The sequence below is a fragment of the Engraulis encrasicolus genome, chromosome 14 (genome assembly GCF_034702125.1).
Source record: "Engraulis encrasicolus isolate BLACKSEA-1 chromosome 14, IST_EnEncr_1.0, whole genome shotgun sequence".
Lineage (NCBI taxonomy): Eukaryota > Metazoa > Chordata > Actinopteri > Clupeiformes > Engraulidae > Engraulis > Engraulis encrasicolus.
Window position 1 is genome coordinate 12753700 of NC_085870.1, and position 27429 is coordinate 12781128.

At 42.9% G+C, this 27429-nt stretch overlaps 1 protein-coding gene across 1 annotated transcript in view; it reads right to left on the minus strand.

Annotated features, from left to right (window-relative positions):
* The window catches only part of suclg2 (succinate-CoA ligase GDP-forming subunit beta), a 153016-nt gene that overhangs the window by 56716 nt on the left and 68871 nt on the right, over positions 1-27429 (minus strand). The window contains exons 8-9 of the mRNA XM_063214948.1: positions 16273-16434; positions 14254-14396 (exon numbers count right to left, since the gene is read on the minus strand). Of these exons, the coding sequence (XP_063071018.1) occupies positions 14254-14396; positions 16273-16434 (305 nt within the window). The remainder of the gene's footprint in view (positions 1-14253; positions 14397-16272; positions 16435-27429) is intronic.

The following is a 27429-nucleotide window of genomic DNA, read 5'->3' on the forward strand; positions in this document are numbered from 1 at the left end:
GAAGCAGAACAGCATGCAGTTCCTGTCACAGAGAAACAAGATGTTTCCAAGTGTGACAAATATGAAGGCACCCTAGCCTTCGATAGATTTGATGGCAATTGTGAGTATCTACATCTGGCTGGGTCAATCAAAAGGAAACAAACTACACTGACAATCCCTGCGCCGAGAATGCTTCAATCCAATCGTGAGTAGTTTCATCTGCATTTGGCTTGGTACAGTATACCACTAAAAAAGGGCCGACAAGACCTGCTGCAACTAGAACACTGAACACAATTACTGCTTTTTTTCAGCAGCTCAAACATGATGAATATGAAATAACAAACTGTAATTGAGTTGCTGACGGGTAAGCTTACAGGTAACTATTGATCTCATTATAACCACCTAATTGTGATACCTGTACATGCCTCGAAGCCAGCGATAAAATATCACACAGATGAAAAATTACACTCCCCAATACTACAGTGAGCTTTTTAAACCAACCTTATATTTTAAAAATCCAAACCATGCATTAGTGGGTCACCCAGTTGTAATAAGATGAAAACTCTGAATTTGCATTGCCACTGTCAATGAGCCATCTCTCTGGAGTGCGAATCAGAGAAAATTGTGCTTCCAAACCTGGGGTGAGTTTCTCAAAAGCGTAGTTGTTAGCCAGTTAGCAACTTTAGTAGTTGTCAATGGGAAATTGCATTGCAAACAACAAAGTAGCTAGCGCAGTTAGCAACTATGGTTTTGAGAAATCCACCCCTGTTGGACTAAACAGGGTTGCTTTCATATCAAATATTACATTAAATCATCATATCAAATCATACAAGCAAAGACTTGTATGAAATAGTGCTTTCATTCACGCACATACACACATGGCCCCAACAAGATGTTTGCTGCCGAGTAGCCTATAGTCTTTAGCCCTGAGCTGCATGGTGGCAATATGCATGTGTATACAACATCACCCTGCCCTGTCCATAGGCACAAACACTAGAACCAAATCCATGTTGGTCATTGAGCCCCTACAACTGCACATGGACCACTCTCTCTATAAATTCCTACCATACAAGTCTCTGCATTTTATTAGCTAGTTAGCCTTGACTCCTTAAAGCTGGATGTGCGTGCCCCCAACTATAACAATATGTTTGTTCACATCAAGGGTATGAAAAACACCAGCACAACCCTGCAACACACACATACACTACTACTTGGGCTTTTACAGTATGCAATACAAGCCTTGTTTGGCCTTGCAGAGAAGGAGAGGACCTGAGAGGTAGTAGGCACACTGATAAATGGCTTGGGGAAGAGGCCTTGGTGTAGAGGTCTCCATGTTTGTGAATGCTGGCAAGGCCTTCGCATCCATGCCTTGTTGTTTACTGTTGTTTGTTGCTCTGCCACTGGTGGATGTTTAATTGTATACCTCATCTGGATCTAGGAGAGGTCATTTATCCATATCCATACTGTAGGCCTTTTATTCCAGTTCATCTGGTGTCTGCATTGATGCTTTATATAAACTGACCATTGATGACATTGAGGCAATCAAGAAACATGTACCGGTATATATGTACAAAAGGAATGTGAGTACTACTACACACACACACACACACACACACACACACACACACACACACACACACACACACACACACACACACACACACACACACACACACACACACACACACACACACACACACACACACACACACATATGCACACATGCACACACAGGGGTACTGTACATGACCAGTTGCCCTGGCGACAGACATAAAAGCCTCTCTCCCTTGCAACAGGCTACTTTGTGATCTTTAATTAATCACCTTAGTGCCTACACATCATCCCAATGACTTTTGCTTTGCTGCAGACAAGGAGCCGGCCACCACTAAACTACAGTGCTGTCCTGAAATGGCCACAGTAAACAGTGGACTACATGAGGGGAGGCTGTGACCTTGCTAAGAAAGTGAAGTTTCTGTACTGTACGTGCTATACTGTAGTTATGTGAAGTAGCTCCCCTCAGAATGGACACAATTTATGCCAGATATACTTGGAGTCATATTCATATGCCTGTATCAGACCTGTGTGCCAGTACTTTTGTGAGTTTGTGTGAATGAGAGAGAGAGAGAGAGAGAGAGAGAGAGAGAGAGAGAGAGAGAGAGAGAGAGAGAGAGAGAGAGAGAGAGAGAGAGAGAGAGAGAGAGAAAGAGAAAGAGAAAGAGAAAGAGAGAGAGAGATGATGATGATGATGATGATGATGATGATGATGATGATGAGTTTGCTTGTGTTGTGTCTGCGTGTGTGAGACAACTTAAAGGTGAAGTGAGAGAGTGGTATGCTTGTGCTGTATATACTGTACGTACTGTATGTGCATGCACATGGGTGTATGTGTGCGAGTATAAGTCAGAGCAGTTTCTTGCCAGGAATATTCCGATTTGAAACAAAATGGTGGCAGTCTTCGGTCTGCATACGAGTCACAGAAACTCATTAACTCCAAATGTGGCCATGTTCCAGAAATGTTCAGGTTGCAGAACACTGTTCCACGCTTGAAAAAGGCATATTCCGGAACCGGTTTTAAAAACAGAATACTCTAGTCATGAGTAAAAGAAATGGAGGAGTGGTAATGCATAATGGAGAGAGAGAGAGAGAGAGAGCGAGTGAGTGAACAGAAAGCGTAATCCCTGTGTACTCTGTGCCCAGCGTGGCTGGTTACCCTCACCATGGGCCGGATGCTGCGTTGGATGGACGGACGCTGTGCTGCTGGGGCTGAGCTGAGCTCGTGATCTGCCCAGCTACTGGGCTGCTGCTGGCCCTCTCCTGGGAGGGATTAAGAGCAGCCAGCCAGGCGGAGGGGGACAGTCCAACAGGATTTCCAGATCAAAGGCACCGGGCAATCCTTCACCACGGTGCCTCAGCCTCCGCATGCAGTAAAGGAGGAGGAGGGGGGGCTTTTGAATGTATACGTATATGCGCAAAAGCTAATGGGACGTGTTTCTGTGGGAAGAAAAAAAAAAAAACGTGACCATATCTGCTACACACTCACCCCCACTAATACTACTACTCTGCTGCCCCTTGCAACCTCACCAGAGTGAAAAGTGCAGAGTCGGTATAAAACTGTTCCAAACTCTAGTTGTGTTCATTCTTGGCTGCTCACGCAAGGGGGAGTATTGGGTGTGGGTGGGGAGAAGGTGGGGGGTGATACAATATGGATGCAGAACTTATTCAGCTAAAGGGCATACTTTTATCTCCGAGACTTAGTCATCTGGAAAATAAAACACAATTGCAGATTTGTGCTCACTTTTTGGACACACATGCCTCCCACATACGCACACACATACTCAAACACGTACTCACGCACACGCATGCACGCACACACACAAACCAAAAGGTCAGGCAAATACTCCAGTGCGAAAGTGCTAATTATTGCAAACAAAGTTCATTCACTTATTTCCCATTTACCATTTCTCTCGTGTTATAGTCAACTTAGCGGCAGGTGAGCAAGACTTCTCCTCTAGTGTCTCTCGTGTCGTCTTTCCCACCTGCTTACTTGTTAACCTCAGACAAGGTGTTGCTGAGGAGTGCTTGCTTAGAGTTGAACTTGCTGAGCAGGTCACAGTACTCATGGGTGATAATTACATCGAAAGCGCTCATCAAGCAACTCAGAGGAAAGAGCAGTGTTCTCTCTAGTGCACTAGTTCCTCTAGTTCCTAGCCTGCGCTCATCCTTCCTTTCGACTATTACCATTCCCCAGCCCCCTGACCCCCAAATACACACATGTGAATCAAAGACGTCCAAAAATTAATTGTCATTCAGTGTAACGGATGCCTTCTGCTGACTGTAACTGTAAGAAACATGACTCTTTTTAATACATTTTTTTCCAGTGAATTTATGAAAGCCTCGGCTGTCATCCATTCACTTGAAACAATTTTAAAATCATGTTTTTTTTACCATTACAGTCAGCAGAAGGCATCCGTTACACTGAATGACAATTCCTTTTTGGACATCTTTGACCCATGTGCACATACAGTAACTACTTTAAAATACTATCTTCAGCAAGAAGTGGCCATGAGGAGAAGCATATATTTCACTAGTAGGCACATATCGATCTATCACAGCTGATGTCAAGCAAAGGTGATGGTGGAACACTTGAGTGTGGCGCATAGATGATGTTTTTCTTAGTTCTACTGAAGAGAAAGAGCGAGAGAGAGAGAGAGAGAGAGAGAGAGAGAGAGAGAGAGAGAGAGAGAGAGAGAAAGAGAGAGAGAGTGTCTATGTGTGGCAAAGTAGCTGTGAATTCTGTCACAGAGCAACCAAGTTAAAATACGAAAGTCACAAAGACAAAAACACCACAACCCAGTGGGGATATCCATTAGGCCCTTCCTCCCTCACTACAAGCTCTGGAATCCACCAGCCAACCGCCAACCACAAACAAACATGGCAGGGGACGCGATACCGGCTTAGCCTCCGCAGAGGAAACAACTGCCAATGCAAATGGTGTGTCCCTGAACTCGGAGAGCTGAGTTTCTGCACCGTGTGCCAACGGTGGCCAGCGTCAGCTACAGTCCTCACGCCCACCCAAAATGACACACTGTGTAGCAGTTCAGCTGGGCTGCCTGCCAGCCTCTCCAGAGGAAGACTCTTGTGCGTAGGCTAGAGAGTTTGGACATGTACAGCCATGTGTACTAGTCACAGTTATTTTACAGTAAATGTCCAACGGCTGTGGTCCAACAACTGTGTCCAACAACTGTGGCCCAAGAAAAAACATCTGGGTTACTTTGTTTCTATTTGTTTGATTTATTTTCATGTAGTTAGCACCTCATCTTCTGAGGTTAGATATTCAGTGTTATGATAAAGTGGCAAAAAAACAAAACAATTTCACGTTCATGGCTAGTAGAACAGCTGAATGGCTAGTGACTCCACTATCCACTATCCACAGTGACTGATGCCAGACAAAAGTTAATGTCAAGCCCTGGTGTACAAATGAATGAATTAATGAATTAATTGATTTATTTGACCATTCTTACAAACCCCAACTCCGGTGAAGTTGGGACGTTTGGTAAACAGTGAATAAAATCAAAATGCTCTCATTTTCAAGACATTCAATCTATTCATTAGATGGAGAATAGTGAAAAGACAACGTATTAAGTGTTAAAACCCAGAAAAAATATTGTTTTGGGGGACATCTGTACTCATTTCTAATCTGATAACTGCAACACGTCTCAAATAAGTTGGGACGGAGATCAGTGAAATGTAATAAACATCCAAATAAGATAAAACAAAGAAGAACATTTCAAAATGAATTGTACTGACGGACAATATAGGTGTCCAGGTATAAGATCATCACAGAGAGGCTGAGTCACTCAGAATTAAAGATGCAAAGGGAATAATGACCATAGTTATTACATACATTTTTGAATTCCCTTTGATTTACCACGATTGAGTGTATATAAGACATATTTTTGTTACTAAAATCATTGTATAGGTTCATGACATCATGAAATATATATTGGCTGTAGTCTCACTCTAGCACTCCAGGAATTTGAGCTATTGAAAATTGACCATATTAAGAATGCTTAATGCGTGCAAATGATACAGGGTTGTAACATTCTCTTAAGAACCTGAGCTCACATGAAATAGACCCAGAAGACATGGGAAACTGTCCTTTGCTTACAGAAGTCAGCAGAAGTTGTAGAAGTCCATTCTTTTTTACAATAATAGAGCATTGCACATCCTGTGCTACAGTGAAAATGGACCATCCAACTTGTGTTAGTGCTAACTTCAAAAGTCAGCCTCCATGATGGCATGCGGGTGCAGTAGTGCATTGGTTAAGATGTTCTCACTCAGCTGTAGAGTTAAATACAGTGCTGAATGGTATAAATGGGTTTTAAACAGCATGAAAAGCCACTCATGCATTATATTTTGAAGGGAGATCTTCGATTACTGCCACATAGTAAGGTCAAATTGCATTCTCTACTATGTTTTTACAGTTTGGCTCCATCATAAGGACCAGCAGGTGATAAAATGGTGGGTTTTTGGTCAAGACTAGGGCTGCGTACCGAATTTCGGTCCGGTCCTGGCACCGACCGAAAAGCCACATAGTATCGAATATCAAAACAAAACAAAAAAACGGTGCCTTATTTCGATACCTTTTGTGCGTTTCAACAGTCCCTGCTGTGTCAATAGTAAATCTGTGAACCAATAGCCATGTAGTCAGGTGAAATTGTCATTTGTGATTGGCTTCAAAGGACCTGGGTGGGCGGGACGAGCACGAGACATTTCATTCATTCAAAAAGTACTAGCGTTTGTTTACTCGAACAGCTGACAGTCGGTGAGGATATGTTGTAGGCTAACTTAGTTGTAGCTAGTTGCAGTTAGTTGTAGTTGCAGTTGTAGCTAGTTGCAGCCCTGATAGACTTGCTGAGATCTAAAGTGTGGTTAAACTTTGCTCGTGTGACTGGACGCAAATAGAGCCAGATGCTCCATTTGTGATAAAGCTGTCCCTGCGAAAGACGGCAACACGACTTGGCGAAACATTAACGCACCAAATCAAGGCTAAGAGCCGAAAGCTGCGCTGAAATTTACAAGCCATGGACGAATGGACATTAAAAATATTATTGTTTGAAATGAATTTGTATTTGTTAGTAAGTGTTTCTTGAACTCTAAGAGTAGGCCTATATGCGCTGCTGCCCTGTTTGTCTCTTCAGGCAGTGCCTGGCGCGGGCGCGGCTCAATCAGCAGAGTCCTGTACAGTTGACGTTGAGGCTGTGTTGTGCTGAGGTGTTAATTTTGAAACATGTTCAACAACCCTTTTGTCCAACGAAGACGTGTGTGTTTGTGCAGTCATGATAATAGTGGTAGAACTACCGTCGCACCAATCTTCCTCTGATGCTGTCGTTTTAAACCTCCTTGAGTGTGCACTCTCCTCTCCACTTGCGCACGGCTACTGTAGTTTTGATAAGAATCAATGTGTGGGCGATCGCTAAGGGGTTTATAAAGTGCGGAGATTTGAAACTTGTTCCCGCGGAGGGCAACGGCGCTAAAAGACCCACTCGACATCCCTTCCATGCGATGCGTTAAGACAGCGTTAAGATAGCCTCTCTCAGACATCCCAAGTTCCAAAAACTTATTACAGGGAGCTGCTTATCAACCCCGGACACCCCGACCAACACATTTGCAAATTAGTGTTACATTGTTTGTCAATGCCCTCTCTGTCGTCCAGTCTGTATATAGCTGCCTGCTTTTTTACCCAGGACTTTTGCAGGGCGCGCTACGAAGTGCACGTAATCTATTTCAAGTAGGCTACCCCACGCATGACGCACGAGTCATTATATTCCTCTTTCCCGCATTGGCAATTGAAAAAACGCGAACTTGCATAGTCTAAAATCAGGAATGCTTTATCTGACTCACGGGCATCCGCCACTATCAAATATCAGGGAGACTTTATTGGACTTTCATTGGGATGTCTGGTCTTCCCAATCTGCAGGTTATGTATGAGTCAAGCGGTCAGGTGAAGGAGAGCGTGTAGCTACGTGAATTCAAAAGCAAATAATACGCATAAGCTTCTAGAGAGAGAGAGAGAGAGAGAGAGAGAGAGAGCAACCTGCACCTGGAAGTGTGTATGTGTCTAATGCTCTTTTGCTCTATGATGTTGAGATTACTAAATAATTTACATGGCTGATTTGGGTTTTGGTGGAAAATTAGTAACAACGTGATTATTTGCTGCAATAGGCCATCTAGTAATAATTTGTGAAATAACAATAGCCCTAACCTAGGTTTGCCTAGAGCAGGGGTGTCAAACTCAAATTGACCGAGGGCCAAAATCAAAATATGGAACAAAGTCGGGGGCTGAGCTCAAGATTTATTTTTAATAAATTGGCTCATTTCTAGCTGGCACACACTTAATACTCATAGTTTAATTTTACACACGCTGGCACATATTGTATTGCATAGGAGTATGAGCTGTGTCATTGGCCTGGGCCCGCTCATACCTCTGAGAAACACCAAATTTCATGTTCAAGTCTTGGTACACTGTACATTGATGATGTTTGAGGGCCAACTGTAATACATATTTGAAATGATCTCGCGGGCCAAATAAAATGACTCCGTGGGCCAGATTTGGCCCCTGGGCCTGAGTTTGACACACCTGGCCTAGAGATTATGACAATAGTAGGCTACATAGCATTTGAAGTAGGCTACTCATTGATTGCTGAGCTAACTGTCATCCAACTGTACTCCTGCCTACTTACTCAACACCTAGGCTACTTAGAAATCATCTTCTATATTTCATTTGAACTGAAGATATATATTGAGTAATCTGTAATAACATAATAAGATGACTGAAATGCACTCACCGTATGCACAATACTACTTGTGAAAATTTAGAATTTGGTGATCTTATGGGTTCTTCATAATGAGATTAACTTCAAAACAATAGGTATCGAAAAACGGTATCGAAAAGCACCGGTATCGAAACCAAAGTATCGAAATTGGCACCGTATCGAAAAAAACAAAACGATACCCAGCCCTAGTCAAGACCTGTCACACTGTAAGCACTACAGAAAGGAAAACATTGCAAAACATGACAAGGGATACACCCACCATTTAAGCTGGTGAAATCATGTCCAAGATAGGAATTAACACTGTTTTTTATATAAAATCATCTCATCGGTTAATATATTTAACTGTTAAGTGTTGTCTTTTGTTTTGTTTTTAGTCTTCCTCGACATTTGCTGCCATTTATTGTCCCCGTCCCAACTCTTTTGAGACGTGTTAATTTTATCAAATTAGGAATGAGTACATATGTCCCCTAAAACAATATTTTTTCTCGGTTTTAACACTTAATATGTTGTCTTTTCACTATTCTCCATCTAATGAATAGATTGAATGTTTTGAAAATGATAGCATTTTGATTTTATTCACTGTTTACCAAACTACCCAACTTCACCGGGGTTGGGGTTTGTAGAACAGGGGACAGCAAACTGAACCATACCAGTACATAAAAACTGTAATGTAATGTAATGCAACTACTTGGGTCAAACCTGAAGCTGAAATGTTTCGGTGATCAGAAAGCAAATATGCTGTCAATGACCAACAGACAGACAATTAAAATGTTTAAGTTGGGCTTCCAATTACACTTGGCTATTACTGCTCTGGTAATTCAACACTGGTAACAGCAGGCAGAAGACATCTTTATAAGAAGTTTTATGGTATGAAAAAGTGCTTGAGGACCTGGCAGGTATACAGAAGCAAAGATGGCTTTTGACATGAAAATGAATACCTCTGAATACACATTACACGTCGGGGAGCTTTCATAGTTTCTTCCTATGCTACGGGCATGACACCTGGCTTTCGCCTACTCCTATTTTGGAAGTCTAAAAGCTTTCACTGCATAACAGATGTGCGTCATCACCTGTGCTTTTCATACTGCTGTTGGATTCATAATCTGTCACTCTTTACACTTTCTATTCACATGTTGTGACAGAATTACACCCTGTGCAGGAGCTGACATTTGTACATCTGGTTCTAAGTTGCAAGAAAAAAACCCCACTATGAGCAACATAAAGACACGGGTCACAGAGGGACACGGTTTATACGTAAATATGAGCGACAGAAAACTGTTAGAAGCCACACGTGTCACTGTAACGACGTTCTTAGTATAGGATCGCAAGGGAGGGGAAAAATGTGCTAAAGTGGGTGATGGTGTGCAGCGTCTGTGTTAGATGTGGACGTGTGGATGTACGCACGCACGCACGCGCACGCACGCACGCACACATGCACGCACACGCACTGGAAAATGTTAGCTAGCTGCCAGGAATTAGCCAGTATGCTAATTATCCATTTCTCGCTCCACTCGAGCGCACTCCGCACTGGCCTGATTGGGTGCTCATGCGTCTCCCTAATGGTGGCACATTTGGACGTCAGAGGGGCCCACGCTCTACTGACTCAGTAACGCGGATCAGATTATTCAACAACGTGTGCAACCTCACTGAACCAGTCACTTACCCCGTTCAGGATCATTCAGTCACAGATTGAAACGATTTAGAGGCCACCGTGGATGTTGCCAGCACCGCGCTTTACTGGTCTCTCGGTTGGAATGAACGTAGGCCGATACTTGCAGTTTAGGCAGTCATGAAATAAAGACTTAACATCAGACAACATGCCCATGAAAGTCACAATTTTTTTAGCACAAGAGGGACAAAGAAAAAATGGGAAGGGGGCAGTGGGCTGCAGTGAAACTTAGTATACATATGTACCGAATGCCCCTCTGTGTTACATTAAAGTGGTAGTTCGCTATTTTAGACATTAAGCCCTGTTTGTGTGACTTCTGGGGTGAAGTAGAAATGTTCTCATCACAATTTCGACATTTAGCTGAACGGAGCATTTGGGTATCCAAGACTGCAGCCCCCCCACCTTTACATTGACTCCAATAGAGCACTCAAGCAATCGATTATAAAATGGCATTAAACTTTTGTTTGAGAATACATGGAACTCACCGCGTGGTCAGTGGTAGACAGCGATAAATTGACCCGAAAATTGTAGCGAAATATGCCTTCTAACTGTTGTTTAGCATTTGGCGGACCCAGACGCCGTTGAATAGCAGTAGACATCCAGCCAGTAGGTAGCGATAGTGTGTTGTTTATGTAGACATCAAGGAGCGAGGTAGAACTGCTATCTTTGAGCGGGACTGGCTACAAAAACTACAGCTTGCATACAAACCATAGATAGTAACGTAAACAAACGCACCCCCATTTCCGGTCGCGCGGAGTAATACTAGTCAAACCAAAGAGGTTGGATATTTAATAAAGAGGACTCGAAACACGCCCACTCAATGCAAAAGCGAGTGCTCAAAATTCGGTCTCCTAAGGGGGCGTTGTCCCTCCTTCTTCTTCTCTTTTCGAGGTGTTTGCACACGACGGGTGCTACCGCCATCTACAGCGCTAAGGGGACTTCATTGATTCTCAACCTCAGGACTCCGAAGGTCTCCTAACCGAAGGTCTCCTAAAGGGGCGTTCACCCGACATAAAGTGGATACCGGAAAAGAAACAAAATGACGCTTCTTGTTAGATCTACTTTCTTTGGTCAAACCAATACAATCAATGAAGACGGACAATAATGAATATATCTTCTCTGGAAGCGTATTTCGCGGTGATTTTCGAGCCAACGTATCGCTGCCCACCTCTGACCACTCGGTGAGTTTCATGTCTCTGCAAACGAAAGTTTAATGCCATTTTATGATCGACTGCTTGAGTGCTTCATTGGAGTCAATGTAAAGGTGGGGGGCTGCAGTCTTGAATACCCAAATGCTCCGTTCAGCACCAAATGTCAAAATTGTGATGAGAACATCTCTACTTCACCCCAGAAGTCACACAAACAGGGCTTAATGTGTAAAATAGCGAACTACCACTTTAAAGAACCACCCGCGATGTGAAAACCTACCAGTCAATATCGAGGCCATTTAAAAAGCATTTTGTTGCTACACCCTGAAAATATCCCTCCCACTGTTTCATTACATTTACTGAATATATTAGCATTGCTGTATTTAATCAATAGTTTAGATTATAATACAGTGTCTACTACAGTGCATGAATAACAATATTGATGTGACAAACCTCTTTCTTTTAGGATGCACAGTGGTATGCATACCCTCATAAATCCCTCACTCCCATAGAAAGATGGCAACAGCTTCCCTGTACTGCACTGTGATATGCTAACTCCTGAGGCCATGGCTAGCTGTAATGCCAACCAGTGATGCGCGGGCTGACCCGAAGTCAGCGAGCGCTTGCCTGCGGTCAACCGTAGGCACGGGTTATGAAATATTATTTTTAATGAAATTCGGGTCGGGTGCGGTCGGTCAGGACCTTTGAAATGATGCCGAATTTTAAAGTAGGCTATAGGCTAGCCAATAGGCTATAGTTTACTTTAGCAGACAGGGACATTTTTTGCGAAATAGATCAAAGTTTATATGGCTGAATACCTACGATGGTGCCACGCGCTCTGCAGGAGACTTAATGAGGCTCCTGCGTCGGCCGAATATCTTCTGCGCGCAACTGGTGCAGCAGGTGCAACCATTGAGTGCATTTTGAAGAACACAGAGGGTGCTCTCTAAACAGTGCAGTGATGGATATAGCCTACATATTTTCTTATACAATTGTAATGGTTTCGCGCTCATGGGTTGCTTACAGAGTTTGTTTTCATTTCCTGTGTCGTACCATGACTACGAGGCAATCCACTTGACGGCTGGCTCCGTCTGCTCACCAACCTACAGATACATTTTCTCCATGTATCCAAACGACGATGTTACCGAAATAAACAGGTGACAGTCGGCAGTCCTCATTGCATGGCCTGGGTTCAAAAATCCAACATGTCCTGTTGAAATGCACAGCTGTCTTGTTCTTGACGCAAATTCCTTTTTTAAGACCTTTATTGACGTGATTGTGCTTTGCCAATGACGCTAGGATGTTCATAAAGACGCACGGCTACTATTTTCAAAGGCGGGTCGGGAAGCGGGCCGGGTCAATATTTTTTCATGAATATTTCTTGCGGGCAGGGCAAGCGGGCGGACTAGGGAAAAAAGCGGTCGGGTGTGTCTTGTTTTTTCGTCGACCCGCGCATCACTGATGCCAACACCATCGCTAGCGCCTGCCAGCTGAAAGGACTGTGCATCCCGCAACGCCTTCAGCATTCCAAAAAACACAAATATTTTGTCATTCTGCAAAAAAAAAAAAAACTGACTCCCGTCCAGCAGGTTGAAAAAAAACACTCTGAAGCTCTGGAGTGACATGGGGAAGCATAACTCTTTTTTTTAACGTGAGTGACTCCTTCTTTTGCCCCGGCCACATTAATCTCCATTATGGTCGCGACGAGACAGGATAATGAATGGCTCTGTCCACCCTGTCACATCAGGGCCGCTGACGGCTGTGGCCGGGCCCAGGACAAAGCCATCCGAAGGGCCCCTCACCCAATACATGCAATGTAGTAAGGACCCAAATCTGAGGGCACCCCCTAGCCCTGGGCCCGGGACAAATTACCCCTTTGCCTTCCCTCCTTGTTGTTGGCTTCTCTGCAGTCACATCATGCTGTGACACACCTACCTCTCAGCAGATTCTGTTTGTTTACCTGGACACTGTGATGAATCTGTGTATAGGCCAAAATAAATACATATCATAAAAAGTGTATAAATATATTTGGTTATGTTTGGCCACATATATTAATCATAACCCTAAGCATTAAGAATTGCCCTTCAATATTCTCTTTTTAAGCTGAACATTTACTATTTTTTACGGTGAGCATGTTCCTACCATACATTACAGGAGTCTTCCCTGACAACATGCACCATTTCCCCTATGGCGCTTTAGGAAACATGCCGCACATTCCCATTATAATGTCTGCACTCTGAATATCAAACCTCACCACTATTATAATGCCTTTCCCGACAGGTGATGATCCTGCCGAGCTGACGAGACACACATGAGTAAGACAGACATCATCCACCTCACATTTCCATATCCTGTACGATCTCTTTAAAAAACAACAAGAACTCCACCCCATTCCAGCGGTAATACTGTGATGTCTGTCAGTGGAAGGAGGATACTGAGGTTATGAGAGCAGTCAACAAGGTTTCCAACAACCAAAACATGATGCCAGTGAATAGTGCATGAATATGAGGAAATTATAGACTTCAGGTTGCCCTGATTTCCAATCTTGTCACAGAGCTTGACTTGAGGAGCAATGGAATGTACTGCGTGTTTACGATGTGCATGAAGCGTCTGACACATCAGGAAAACAACACGCATCAAGATGTTTTCCAATTCTAGGAGTTATGAGACATGTGACAAAGCTAAGATGGGTGTAGTTGCTGGATTTCAACAGTGTATTTGTAGAACACATTTGTAGAGGTAAAGGTGTGTGCATGTTATTTGAATATTATTTTAAAATTCAAAATTACTGATGCGTACTCTATCCACTTCTTCCCAAACTGCACAGAAAACAAACCATTGAAAATGAATTGCACACTATGTATTTCCATGTTTAACGAAGAAGCATACGTTCAGTTATACTTTCATGGGTCCTCTATAATCAAATGCGTGTGTGTGTGCGTGTGTGTGTGTGTGTGTGTGCGTGTGTATGTGTGTATGTGTGAGTGTGTGTGTGAGTGTGTGTGTGTGTGTGTGTGTGTGTGTGTGTGTGTATGAGTGAGAGTGACAAAAAGAGTGACCAAGAGAGCAATAGAGAGACAGCGAGATGGTGTGGTCTTGCTGGGTTTTTTTTGGGACGCACCTTTGGATCGGCAGTGAGGAGCTTGAATGCCTGATACACCTGGTTCTCCTGGACTCCGCCTCCCAGGTCCAGGAAGTTGGCGGGCTTGCCTCCATGCAGGTCGATGATGTCACACGTTGCCATGGCGAGGCCGGCGCCATTCACTGAGGAGGACAACCCAAACCTAATCAGTAAGTAAGACTGTGGGCCGTACCTGTACACCGCAGCAAACAACTCCAGGATGAAGAAGAAAAAAGCGATGAAAAGACACATGGAGGAGAACTGAGAGTTAGCCTTGTAAGCTAGATCAGGGTTTCCCAAACTGGGGTGCGTGCACCCCTGGGGGTGCGCGGTCTGCCATAAGGGGGTGCGTGAGCTAAATAGAGCAATGGTGGATATGTGAGTTTTTATCCAGCATTAATGAACATGAAGTAGTTTTTAATTGTATGGTAAATTGTACGCTGGGATGGTCCATCTGAAGTGTAGTTTAACTCCTAGACTGTTGGAAAATAGGATTCCCAAAAACAACTGTGCTTAATATGTAGTGAATGAGCAATGAATCCATTCTTGCGCGGCCATCAGCACACCAAAATATTCGCTCAGGGGGGTGCGCGAACCACATTGAAATATACAAGGGGGTGCGCAGGGGGAAAAATTTGGGAACCCCTGATCTAGATGACGCTTGCCTGATGAGTTCTTGTCTAGCACCGCGCCATATGAGCTAATCTAAAAGGGCAGGCACCAAATCTATCCCGCAATCACAATGTCCAATGTCTGTGCAAGAAGCAAACTGGGTTTCAGAGGTTGAGAAGAAAACTTAACTGCGTTTAGCTGGGTGACTCAGACTATTTCAGCCTTGAAATTCAAAGAGTGGACGTTTGGTGGCAACAAATCTGTCTACAAAGTTACACATCTGCATTTTGTTGGAGAAAGAAAGGGAGGGGGGGGGACCTATTCAGGCTCAGAGCAGATAGCCAGCAACCCTCTCTTTAAGACTCGGCAGAGCGAGTTGTTACAGAGCTGACACTTCTGTTTCTGCAGTAGTTGTACGAGAGCCAAACGATTCGTCCACTTCCTGCTAAAACCCCGCCAACAAGCCTCTGCTACAAGCGTCTCACCTCATTTGGCTTATTGGAAGAGAAAAGGCATCTTGTCAAGCTACCCTGAAAAGCAAGTCTAGATAAAGGAAAATTCACTTTAAGCGCTGTCACTTCGCTGGCTTACACAAAGCGCTTTCAAGGAAGCCATCTGGCCCCAAAATGCAAGTGTGTGTGTGTGTGTGTGTGTGTGTGTGTGTGTGTGTGTGTGTGTGTGTGTGTGTGTGTGTGTGTGTGTGTGTGTGTGTGTGTGTGTGTGTGTGTGTGTGTGTGTGTGTGTGTGTGTGTGTGTGTGTGTGTGTGTGTGTGTGTGTGTGTGCCTTCTTCTGCAGGTAATCTTCAGGCAAGTGAGTTGCTAACCTATGCTCCTTCTTTGGGGCTGTGCTATTTTCTGTACCGATGAGCTAGAGAGACATGTTGCATCACCCAGGGCACCACTGCACGGTATGAGGAGGGTAAAGGGGGGTGGGTAGAAGAAAAAAAGGTGCTTTGATTTACAGTGCGGGAGCAGTTTAATGAGAGCGCTAACAATCCAGCTCACTTGAGGATTTTTGGCTGGTTCATGCTAATTAGAAGCCATTGGATACGGGCAGCCTCCTCCCGGAGTTGTTAAAAGGGCCGGTTATGAATGTTGCTGGACTCGAGCCCGCTGAGAAAGGACTCCGCTTACCGAAGTTTGACTTGCATAAACGGCCTCTGTACTAGGGATGGCGAGGGAAAACAAAAGTTTGAGAACCAAGCGGCGTGTGTGTACGTGTGCAAGTGAGTACAAAAGACAAGAATTGTGTGAGGGTGATGGAGAGAATACAGAAAGAAGAGAGAATAGAGAGATAGAAAGAGTGTGAGAGGAAGAAGGGAGAGAGGAAGAGCAGTAGGCAAAGAAAAGTAGACAGGAGAGAGAAAAATAAGAACAGTATTGTAGCCGTTGGCAAAGAAAACCTACCAAAGCAAGCAATGTTGCCATCCAATCCGATGTACTTTAGATCATACTTGGCAGCCTCCGTTTCTGTGGGGTCACTTTCCGTCATGTCGTCCATGGCAAAGATGGCCTTCTGTCTGAACTCGGCGTTGTCATCGAAGTTTATTTTAGCGTCAAAGCATACCACTGTCGAACAAAAGACCAAGAGGTGAGAGAAGGAAGAGAGGAAAACAAGAAAGCAGGTGTTATTCAGAGATAAGAATAAATAATGACATTCACACCAGTCAAAGAGAAAAAAACTGTATAAATTATCTGTGAATAATGCAGACAATTGTTTTATACCGTTGGTCATATTTTAGTTCACACTGACAGTGAATCACTAAGTGGAAAGTACTCTGTGAATAACCTCAACCAGCTAAAGCACTTACGTGTACAGCACTGAAGACAAATTAAAAGGCCTACAACTATCACAGAAACCCAAAACAAACAGTACTTGAAAGGTTGCCCATTCAATTATAATACAGTATACTGTAAGGACCTTGTTGAAAACCCTAGTGGTAAAAATGCATAATAGCATGGCTGTACAAGAGCTTACGGGAAAGCCTATGCCAAGTGGATGAATCTTTAAAAAGACTCTCATCTCTACTTTATGGATAGAGGAATAAATAAGTGAAGTGGAGTGAAGTGGAGATTTTCTTTACTCTCACGAGGCACATCCTCATTGGGATTTGCACTGCAAAAATCTCCCCTCTCTCTCTCCCTCTTTCTTTCTCTCCCTCTTTCTTTCTCTCTCTCTCTCTCTCTCTCTCTCTCTCTCTGTAACGCCATCATTTACACGCCGGTGACTGCAGTCTGCCCATCTATCAATAGTGCATAACGGCCCCGAGGAAAAATGCGAGCCGATCCCTCTGGAGCTAACAGCACATCCCCGCTGTAATGGCTCATCCTTGGGATATACAGCTGGAGCTGATGGCCCCAGACATAATAAAGGCTCTGATGTACACGCACACACACTCCCCCCGATAAGGCAAGAAAGATAGCCCAGCGGGCCAGGGAGAAGAGAAGAGGAAGCCACCACAACTGACTCTCAACTCGTATCCCGAGTCCCACGTGGATATGGATGTGGACAGACATTCTTTAAGTATATAGAGATATGCCAATGTAATAGGTTGCTATGGCACCTAACATGACCAGGTTCATGTCTGCCTAAAGGGGCGTGTCATAATACTCCTAGCATTGAATAGAACAGTCTTTAGGTCTGCCTAGAGGGGGATCCCCCCCTCCCCCTTGCAATAATAGAACCCGGAAACAATGGGCCAATGGAACCTCTCTCTCTCTACTCTCTCTGATGTGGATTTGTCCATTCTGGCTGGCGATTAAGAAAAGAGGTTACGTGGCCCTGTCGTGGCTCAAACTATAGGGCACTGTACTGTTACGCCTATGACCCGGGTTCGATTGCCGACCCGGGTTCGATTCCCGACCCGTATGATCTCCCTATCCTCCCCTGTCTCTCTCCAACTGGTTTCCTGTCCCTTCTTAACTGACCTGTAAAAATAAAGGTCTTCCCAAACGAACAAGAAAAGAGGTTACGCTGCTGTATCACAGATTTTCACAGGCAGATGAAGCACAAAAGCACACCCTTTTCTTTCCTTACGCGTGACAAGTTATTATTGGCACCGTGTACTTGCTTTCATAAAAATCACTGATATGAAAGAAATAGTCATTTCAAAAGGGAGAGATCTTCAGCCCATCAACACTTTTTTTCTTTCCAACAATGTCGAAGTCACGCTGCAGCCTTGGCTGTGAAACTGCACATATTGTAGAAAAGAACATCCACAACAGACTAGACTAGTCTAGTCTAGACACTCATATACTACATAAGCGAGCACCAAGGTCTGGGTCCCTTCCCTTCCTGTGAATGCACTGAAATGTCTGCTTGAAGGTGGAGGTGGCTTACACTCCCAACACCAACCTACAGCTCCTACTGCATAGAGGTGATGCATTTAATGGCAAGGTGGAGGCCGGGTGGGTGATGATGCAAACCCACTGTAACCAATGCGGTCAGCAGACTAGAACTCAAGACCACAACTCAGGTCCACACACTAGCACTGCAGAGATTCTTTAAATATATAGAGATATGCCAATGTAATAGGTTGCTATCTAGGCACCTAACATGACCGGGTTCCTGTCTGCCTAAAGGGGCATGTCACAATACTCATAGCATTGAATAGAACAGTCCTCAGGTCTGCCTAGCTCTGCCTAAAGGGGGATCCCCCCGCCCTCCCCCTTGCAATAATAGAACCCGGAAACAATGGGTCAATGGAACCTCTCTATCTCTACTCTCACACACTAGCACTGCAGGAAGAGCACAAGACCTGCAACATTTATGTCACATGAGTTTATGGCGCACATGTGATGAGAGTTGCAGGTGACGGTTAAATACCGGGTTCATACACTTTTTCACCAATTTTTTTCCATGACTTTTCCATGACTTTTCCAAAACCTTTTTCTGAATTTCCAGGACCGAAAAACCAATGACCAATCGCGCGCGCGGGGGGGGGCGTATTATATTACAGGCTATATTACGTAGCCTATATTATAAATATGTAATTACTGTATATATTTATACTATAGACTATGGCATATTATATTATATATTACATAGCCTATACAAATATGTAAACAATAAACATAGTCATACTATAGGTCATCTTTTACTACAAGCTAACCATTATACTTCATTATAATTCTGCTATAATTCACCAATGTTATATAATTCGCTTGTCTAATGTACAGTCAGAAATGAAAATGAATAGGCCTAGGCCAGCCTATAGCAAATTAGGTCGTGAAATCATCATGAAGACACATTTGTATCAACATGCTCTCTATGGAGATGGATAAATGCTCATCCTGCCCAAGTAAGAAACCATAGGCCTGCCTACTACACCTGCCTAAGCACAAAAGTCCAAAGCTCCTGTAAGAATGATAATGTTGTCATTTGTTGTTGTCGTTGCTGGAGCAAAAAAAAAAGAGAGGCTGCACTGTTCGTGGCATAGTTCTAGTCTGACGCCCACTCAAGGAGATGCTAGGGTGAGTTTCATTTTGTGTTGCAACGATCTGACCGATTTGAAAACAAAGCCACAGATGACTTTTTCAAACTCTAGTCACGCTGCCGTTTATACCGTATTTCAAAACAGGCGCGTCATGCCGACATTGGTAGTCGTTTGGCTCGCGGTCAGCTGCACATAGACTACTGTACGGATTTCATGTAATCTTTCAGCACACTGGACAAGTTCACTCGCAGGCAGCAGGTGCATTGCTTATCAATAGGCTATCAAAATCTCGGGGCTTACCGAAAGCATAAAGGTTCGCTTGGTGCCCTATCTGGCAAATTAAACGAAGACCAAACAGACCAAACAGGAATACAGGATTGTATTCCTTTTGGCATTAGCTACGTTTCAGTGGAACCGCTAAATATTTTACAACGCATACAACTGCTAACCTGTTATAGCTGGGTCTCTTACCGTCCAAAAAGGGCCTAATCGTTACGCGCTGGATAGAAGCACCAAAATCGGTGTAGACCTTCCTTAGGGTGTTCTCCATCATTTTAGAAGGGGTGCCCCAAATTTCAATGTCATTAAGGTCATTTTTATGGGGTAGATCCAAGATGGCTGCCCAAAACGAGCCAATAGTAGTAAAATGCTGTACTGCCTGGACATAATGGTGTTATGGGCCAATCCACCTATTTGTGTGTGATGTATACAAACTGAACTTTGAAAATATGTGCAAAACTTACCATGAAAACAATGTTATATATGTCTTATTTAGATTCAAAAAGAGGAAAATCATAAAAACCATGGTCAGAATGAGATCACTCTACAATTGAGAGCTAATTTCTGGGCAGTTAGCTATTGAACCAACATTCATTAAGAGTTTTAAAAACTTGCAGTGGGTCATATCTATAAAATCCAAAAAGAAAATTGTGGTTAGAAAATTTAGGGGAGAAGAGATAAACCCTTGAACTGGGCCACACATAACTCTCCCAATGTTAGCATGCTAGCATTAGCAGGTTCAGACACTCAGTCTGCTCTTCAGAGATAGATGGCAAACAATAATTTTAATCCCACTTACACATGCGCACACACACACAAACTACTACTACTTCCTTAGGACCCCCTCAATGATTTAAGCCTAGGAGTCCAACTGAAATATTCATATCAATCAAGTCAATAATACATGTACATATCAAGTGTCAGTGACAGCTTGGATGATTTACTATAGGCCATTACAAAATAAAATGTATACTGATGTTCAGATATGTATATCTCAGTCCTAAGTGTACAATGGAGTGATAAGGGCATTTATGAATATATCATATATACAGTATATTGACAGATACTTTATATTTTAAAAGAGCAAAATGGTAACATGTCTGTTTTTCATCTACTTTTGGCTTTAATCTAGATGACATGTTGGCTACCTAACCACTTATTTATTGTTTGCTGGTTAATTTTTATTTGTGGGTGTGGTCCTTTATTTAAAACATGTCTGCCTGCCTTCCCTCTCTCACATAGGCTACTAAAATAGTCTTTCAAAAACTTAAAACAACAGCATGTGGAAATCCTATTGGCTTTGGAGGGCTAGAGTCAAAGTAGCCTAAAAGTCATCAAGACTATACTGTACTCTACTGAATTGCACTGTACTTTACTGTACTGTACTGTAATGTGATATACCGTACTGTACTCTACTGCACCGTGCAGTATGCTACTGTATTATACTGTACTGTGCTGTACTGTACTGTACTGTACTAGACTGCACCGTACTGTATGCTACTGTACTGTACTGTACTTAACTAGACTGCACCGTACTGTATGCTACTGTACTGTACTGTACTTTACTTTACTATACTGCACCGTACTATATACTACTGTACTGTGCTGCACCGTACTGTATGCTACTGTACCGTACTGTACTGTACTATACTCTACTGTACTTTATTATACTGCACCGTACTGTATGCTACTGTACTGTACTGTACTGCACCGTACTGTATGCTACTGTACTGTACTGTACTATACTCTACTGTACTTTATTATACTGCACCGTTCTGTATGCTACTGTACTGTACTGTACTGTACTGTACTGTACTGCACTGCACTGTACTGTCCTGTACAGTACAACTACATAGAACTGAAACATGTAGAGCATTCTGAGGACATGTACAATATTATGCAAAAGGGTGTAGTGGGAATTAGCTATGTTACTGTTACCACTCAAAATCTTGAAGGTTAAAAAAAGTCTTGTGGCATTTTGTTTGGGGGGGGTTATGATAGACTATCCTTCCTCCCAGACTATTTGTGTGCCTTGCATATCAAGAAAATGAGTACAGGTAATGATTTACTTTCATATGATAATTGTTTTTCTATATAGATATTTCTTCTATGGGTAAGGGTGGCACAAGACCTACGGTACATGTTGTCCATCAGCTGTCAGTTTTGATAGCAACTTAAGTACTCAATGATTACTGAGCTAACTAATACAACTTTTGGCACAAGTACTAGGTGAGGACTTGTCTGCAAATAAAAAAAAATCTTCTTACGTCTTCTGTCTTCTTACTCAACATATACTAAGAAATCATTTCCATTTAATTTAAACTGAAGCCATACTGTGGCCTACATGTAGGCCTATATTGAGTAATCTGTAATGCCATTCTAAAGATGACTGAAATGCTCTCACAATATGCACAATGCCTTGTAAAAATATAGAATTAGGTGATCTTATGGGGTTCTTCATACATATGGAAAGGTCCTGTCTTTTACCCTCTCTCATACAAATAAAATACGTTTATCTGTTATGGAAATTAGAGGATGGAGAACCTGCTACCTAGGGCATCTTGCACTGACACTATCCCATTCAGATCGAGCATTAGGAGCAGTCTATTCTCACCATAGTTTTAGTGTGGGCAATGCTCATTTTAATTCAGACCAAGAATCTTCTCAAATCGTTCACAATGTTACATGCTGTCACGCACGTAAGCACAGACTCACCCATATTTTCACACTACTGTATGTACATTTTGTAGTTTTATCAATCTGGTCAAGCAGACTACCCTTGCTTCATCTCTGTTGAGGACTATATTAACATTGTCAGCTAAGTATAATGCCATGTAATAACAATGTAATGCATTACCAACATGACATATTGTACATGACATGGTAGACATTTTTTTTCCCAGGGGCACCACTTCTAGGATGTCTTCAAATCACTCAAGGAACATGTGTACCGAATTATATGCTTCTATCCAGCGCGTAACGATTTCTCGGCTTAGAGCCCCTACTATTAGTAGCTGAGGAGGTAACCGCCTGCTGTATCTTGCCCTTCAGGTGGCTAACAAGTGCCGCTGCTTCGCCCATATCGGACGGACACATCAAAACTTTCGTCCTCTCCAGCCATTGTTGATCATCTTTTCAGAAAGTTAAGCCGCGCATTGTTGAAGTAACACTTCGCGACATGCTGTAATATCGTACAGAACCACATTTCTTTTCTAGGATTAGAGCTATGATCACCTCTCACCACCACGCACACACTACATCTAGCTCGCGCGTTACGAGGCGGGTTGCCAGGTGTGACTGATTTCTAGCGCCAAAAACGCTTGAAACCCGCCTGGAGCCATTACAACATGCGTTATTTCAAACCCACTCAATTTGGCAACACATGGTTAGGCAGACGCAGCCTGCACTAGACAACATTTCCACGAGAACTCGGACATTTACATTTTATTACGCCGTGGCATCAACTTCATAAAGATAATTGATGAAACACTGGATGGATTTCCATGACTTTTCCAAAACTTTTGACCAAAAATACGTTTTCCATAACTTTTCCAGGCCTGGAAATTTGAATTTTCAAATTCCATAACTTTTCCAGGTTTTTCATGACCGTTCGAACCCTGTAAATATCACACATGCGCACACTTTCTCAAACAAATATGAGAATAGGAGTGGATGTTCTGGGCTTATGCAATGTCTTTAAGACATCCTGGACTTGACGCTGAGAAAATACCAGCCCTAACTCGGTTTCGCTGTAACAGGGAAATATATATATATTTTAGTCTCCATGAGCATGCATTGATGTGATAGTAATTACACTTTCAGGGAGGCTGGTTTAACCATCCTCGTTTTTCACATCATTAAGTCTTTCATTAAGCAACGGTGACAAAATGATCCGAAATCAATCATAACACAAGATAGTTAAACGAAAAAAACACCTCATCAGTCAATGGCTTAACGGGCCTTCAAATGCAGCGAGGTCTCTCTCTCTCTCTCTCTCTCTCTCTCTCTCTCTCTCTCTCGCTCTCTCTCGCTCTCTCGCTCGCTCTCTCTGTGTTTTACACATAGGGGGTCAAGTCAGACGTCTGCTACATTGCTGTGAGCTCGAGGCACATCAAGAGCTACTGCAGCGTAACTTTGCCTTGATGGGATTATATTTCAAGGGGATTATGGGCCAGTGATTGAAAGGCAGGCAACACCACCATTCTTAGAGTTCGCCCTTAGCCCTGAGATGCCTGGCAGAAATCCACAACAAATATGGATAGTCAGAAAGCCCCCCAAAAAAACACAAGCTACCAAAATGTGTAATGAAAAAATACAGAATATAATAAAAAACACAAAAGCGAGATTATGCGGCATTTACTACATCCCTCCCCACACTACATTTAATCTATTGTGGGCTACATGGTCATCTAATATGCATAGCTGTGTAACACTACTGTACAGCACATATCCCTCCGTATTAAACACCAAATTTGGGGAAAAGGATAAAACACAAGGATTAAAATCAAGCATCTGCACAGAATCTCCTCTTCTTCCTTTTGGTATGTATTCATCAAACAAAGGCTTTCAACATTAGACACCATCTGGGGAAGGAAAAGTACTCAATACCTCATGTATAGATTTCAGGGCCATTGACATGGACATGAGAAGCATAGCTGTCTTCAAGTCAATGCTATGCCCTCTTCACTAGCATGGTGAGTTTGGAATGCAATCTAGTGTAATTTTACTTTGCAGTAAACAGATTAACACTTTTTCTTCAAAGAGCATATACTTGTACAATTCTAACTTTAGACCAAACTTCACCTCCTCAGAATTGATATTGACAGCTCTGATTCTGTTGAGAAGTGTTGGTAATTAAAAACAATTCCCTACCACCCACATTAAACAACCAAACATGCCTTGAAATTTTGTTTGTGCGATTACAGTTGCTGTAGGTTATTGTGCATGAAAATCCATCCACCACATTTTTAAATCAACAGGCTGTGTATCAGTGGTGCCTGAAGCATGGCAACTCGAGCCAGACAAAAATGGGCTTTAACGTCACAAAAAAATCCTCCAAAGAACATCAAAATCTTTTTAAATCACCACGCACGCAGCAGACACGCAAGCTTTATAGAGCGATTTATCTCACAGAGGAGGCTGCATTTGTATCCTCTAGGAGCTGGAGCAAAGGTGGAGAAGAGAGGCCAACTTAGTTCACCGTGCACACTCATTACTGTATGGCCAGAGAACTGCTCAAGATCAAGCAGAGTGGACAGTATAATTCAAAAAAGGGAAAAATCCAGGCAACTCCAGGTGAAAAAGAGGAAGTCCTGATGACAAAGCCCTGATGAAGACCAGTGCGGTCGAAACATGTTGGCTTTTTTAATCATGTTTTAGCCCTATGACAATAAAGGCTTTTTAATGGACTTCCTCTGTTTCACCTGGAGTTGCCTGGATTTTTCCCTTTTTTGAATTGAACTGATCCCCTTCATCCAAGAGCACCCAACAAATATACTTTAAGAAGATACTGCGACTTTTTTGAGCTACCAGCCATTTTGTGTTTTACTAAGAGTGGACAGTATCTTCGTACTCTACATACAGTCAGTAGACCAGAGGCTGTGACCCGCTACTCAGATCCACACTGGCACTGCAGGAAGAGCACACGTACAACATGGCGCTTATGTGAATATGTGTGCATATGTGAAAGTTGCAGTTCACTGTAAAAAAAACCCCAAAAAAACACACACACTTTCTCAAACAAATGTGGGAGTTAGAGTGGATGTTGTGGACATAAGTTAATGCCTGTTTTCAGACATCCTGGCCTCGGTGCTAAGGAAATGCAAATTGCCAAATCAGTTTTGCTGTAAAAACAGGTTGAATTTTTGACCTCTAAAAGCTGGAGTACTGGTGGAGTAGAGAGACCATCTCAGTGCATCCCCACTACATTTCATTATGCCTGGGGAACTGCTAAAGATCAACTTAAAGTGATACTGTCCCATTTTTGGAAATAAGATCATATTACACCTCCCCTTGAGTTAAATAATTGAGTTTTACCTTTCTCCTGTACTTTCAACCATTCTCTGAGTATGGCAGTGCACATTTTACCTCCATACTAGCAGCTAACATTGAGTCCTATGAGACCAGCTGGCGGCTAACTGGTCTCATAGGAGTCAATGTTAACTGCTAGATTGGAGGTAAAATTTGCGCTGCCATACTCAGAGAATGGTTGAAAGTAGAGGAGAAAGGTAAAACTCAATTATTTAACTCAAGGGGAGGTGTAATGTGAGCTTATTTCCAAAAATGGGACAGTATCACTTTAAGGCAGAGGGGACAGTATCTTCGACTTTTTCCTGAGCTTTACATACAGTCTGTGTTCTGACACTTAGATCAACACTACCACTGCAGCAGGAGCACACCTACAACACTTATGTTTCATGTCTTCATGGCGAATGCGTGAAAGTTACAATTCGCTGTTCAAAAAACTATCACACAAATGTAGGAAATACAGTGGATGTTCTGGACATAATGACCGTTTTTAGACATCCTGGCCTCGGTGGTGAAGAAATATCTCAGCCAGCATATTGGCTTCTAAGAGCAGTAGAAACAGGGTATATACAGCAATGTTGAAGTCAAATTTACTACCATTTAATACCCTTTTTCACTACCTTTACATTTTTTTATAACCATCACGACATTCCTATTCCAGTATTAACAAGACATCTTTTGTAAATTCTACCTTCTAAACACTACATTACACTTTTGTGCTTTGCAAAAAGACGTCCGAAGGGGAGCAGCGCGATTCCAGAGTTCTGTTCAAAAGTCTGCTTTCTATGACACGCTATGAACTAGGTCAGGTGGCTACTGTTGGGCGAATCACTGGTGTATGGAAAAACTGTGATAAACGGTGAATAAAGAAAGATTTTTTTTTTATCAAAATGGTGCAACTCATAAAAATAATACCTAGTTTTTCAAAAAATAATACTTTTTGAGCAAATGTACTACTTTAAAGGCCATTAGATTTTGACTTTTTAATTTATCACCTTTTAATACTTTTTAAAACCCTGCATACACCCTGAGAAATGGCAGAGAGGAGAGGCCGTCTCAGTGCATTGTACCCTCAAAGACCAACTCATTACTGTACTGTATATGCCCAGAGAACTGCTCAAGATCAAGCAGAGGCAGAGTGGGCAGTGTCTTGGGCTTTCCACTGGGCTGTATGCAGGGCTGCAGCTTTGGCTGGGTCCGAAGAAAGTCATCTAAAAAGGGCCCCACACCCATACATACAATAAACCCAATTCTGAGCCCCCTCCTTCCCTGGGCCCCATACAACTGACCCCATTGTCCCCTGTCAGCTTCTCTGACCGTGTGTATGCTCTTGTCAAGGCAGAGAAAGCTCCAGGCATCCTTGTATACCATCAAGCTTTTTCTGAATTTTCCCCTGGGTTTAATTAAATATCCTTATGTCTCTATTTCTGTTTCTCTGTCTGCCAGGCAGGTGATATACCAGGTCACCAGCACCAGCAAAGTGCTAATACCAGTGGCTACCATTTTCACCACATTTCGACCTGATAACATCCGTGAAGGCAGATGTGAAGGAACAGTAATCTCCAGATGTGAGCAGACATGCCATCTACTTTGTGTGTGTGTGTGTGTGTGTGTGTGTGTGTGTGTGTGTGTGTGTGTGTGTGTGTGTGTGTGTGTGTGTGTGTGTGTGTGTGTGTGTGTGTGTGTGTGTGTGTGTGTGTGTGTGTGTGTGTGTGAGTTGGGGAAATAGAGAGAGAGACAGAGAGAGAGAGAGAGAGAGAGAGAGAGAGAGAGAGAGAGAGAGAGAGAGAGAGAGAGAGAGAGTACAGAGAGAAGGAGGAGG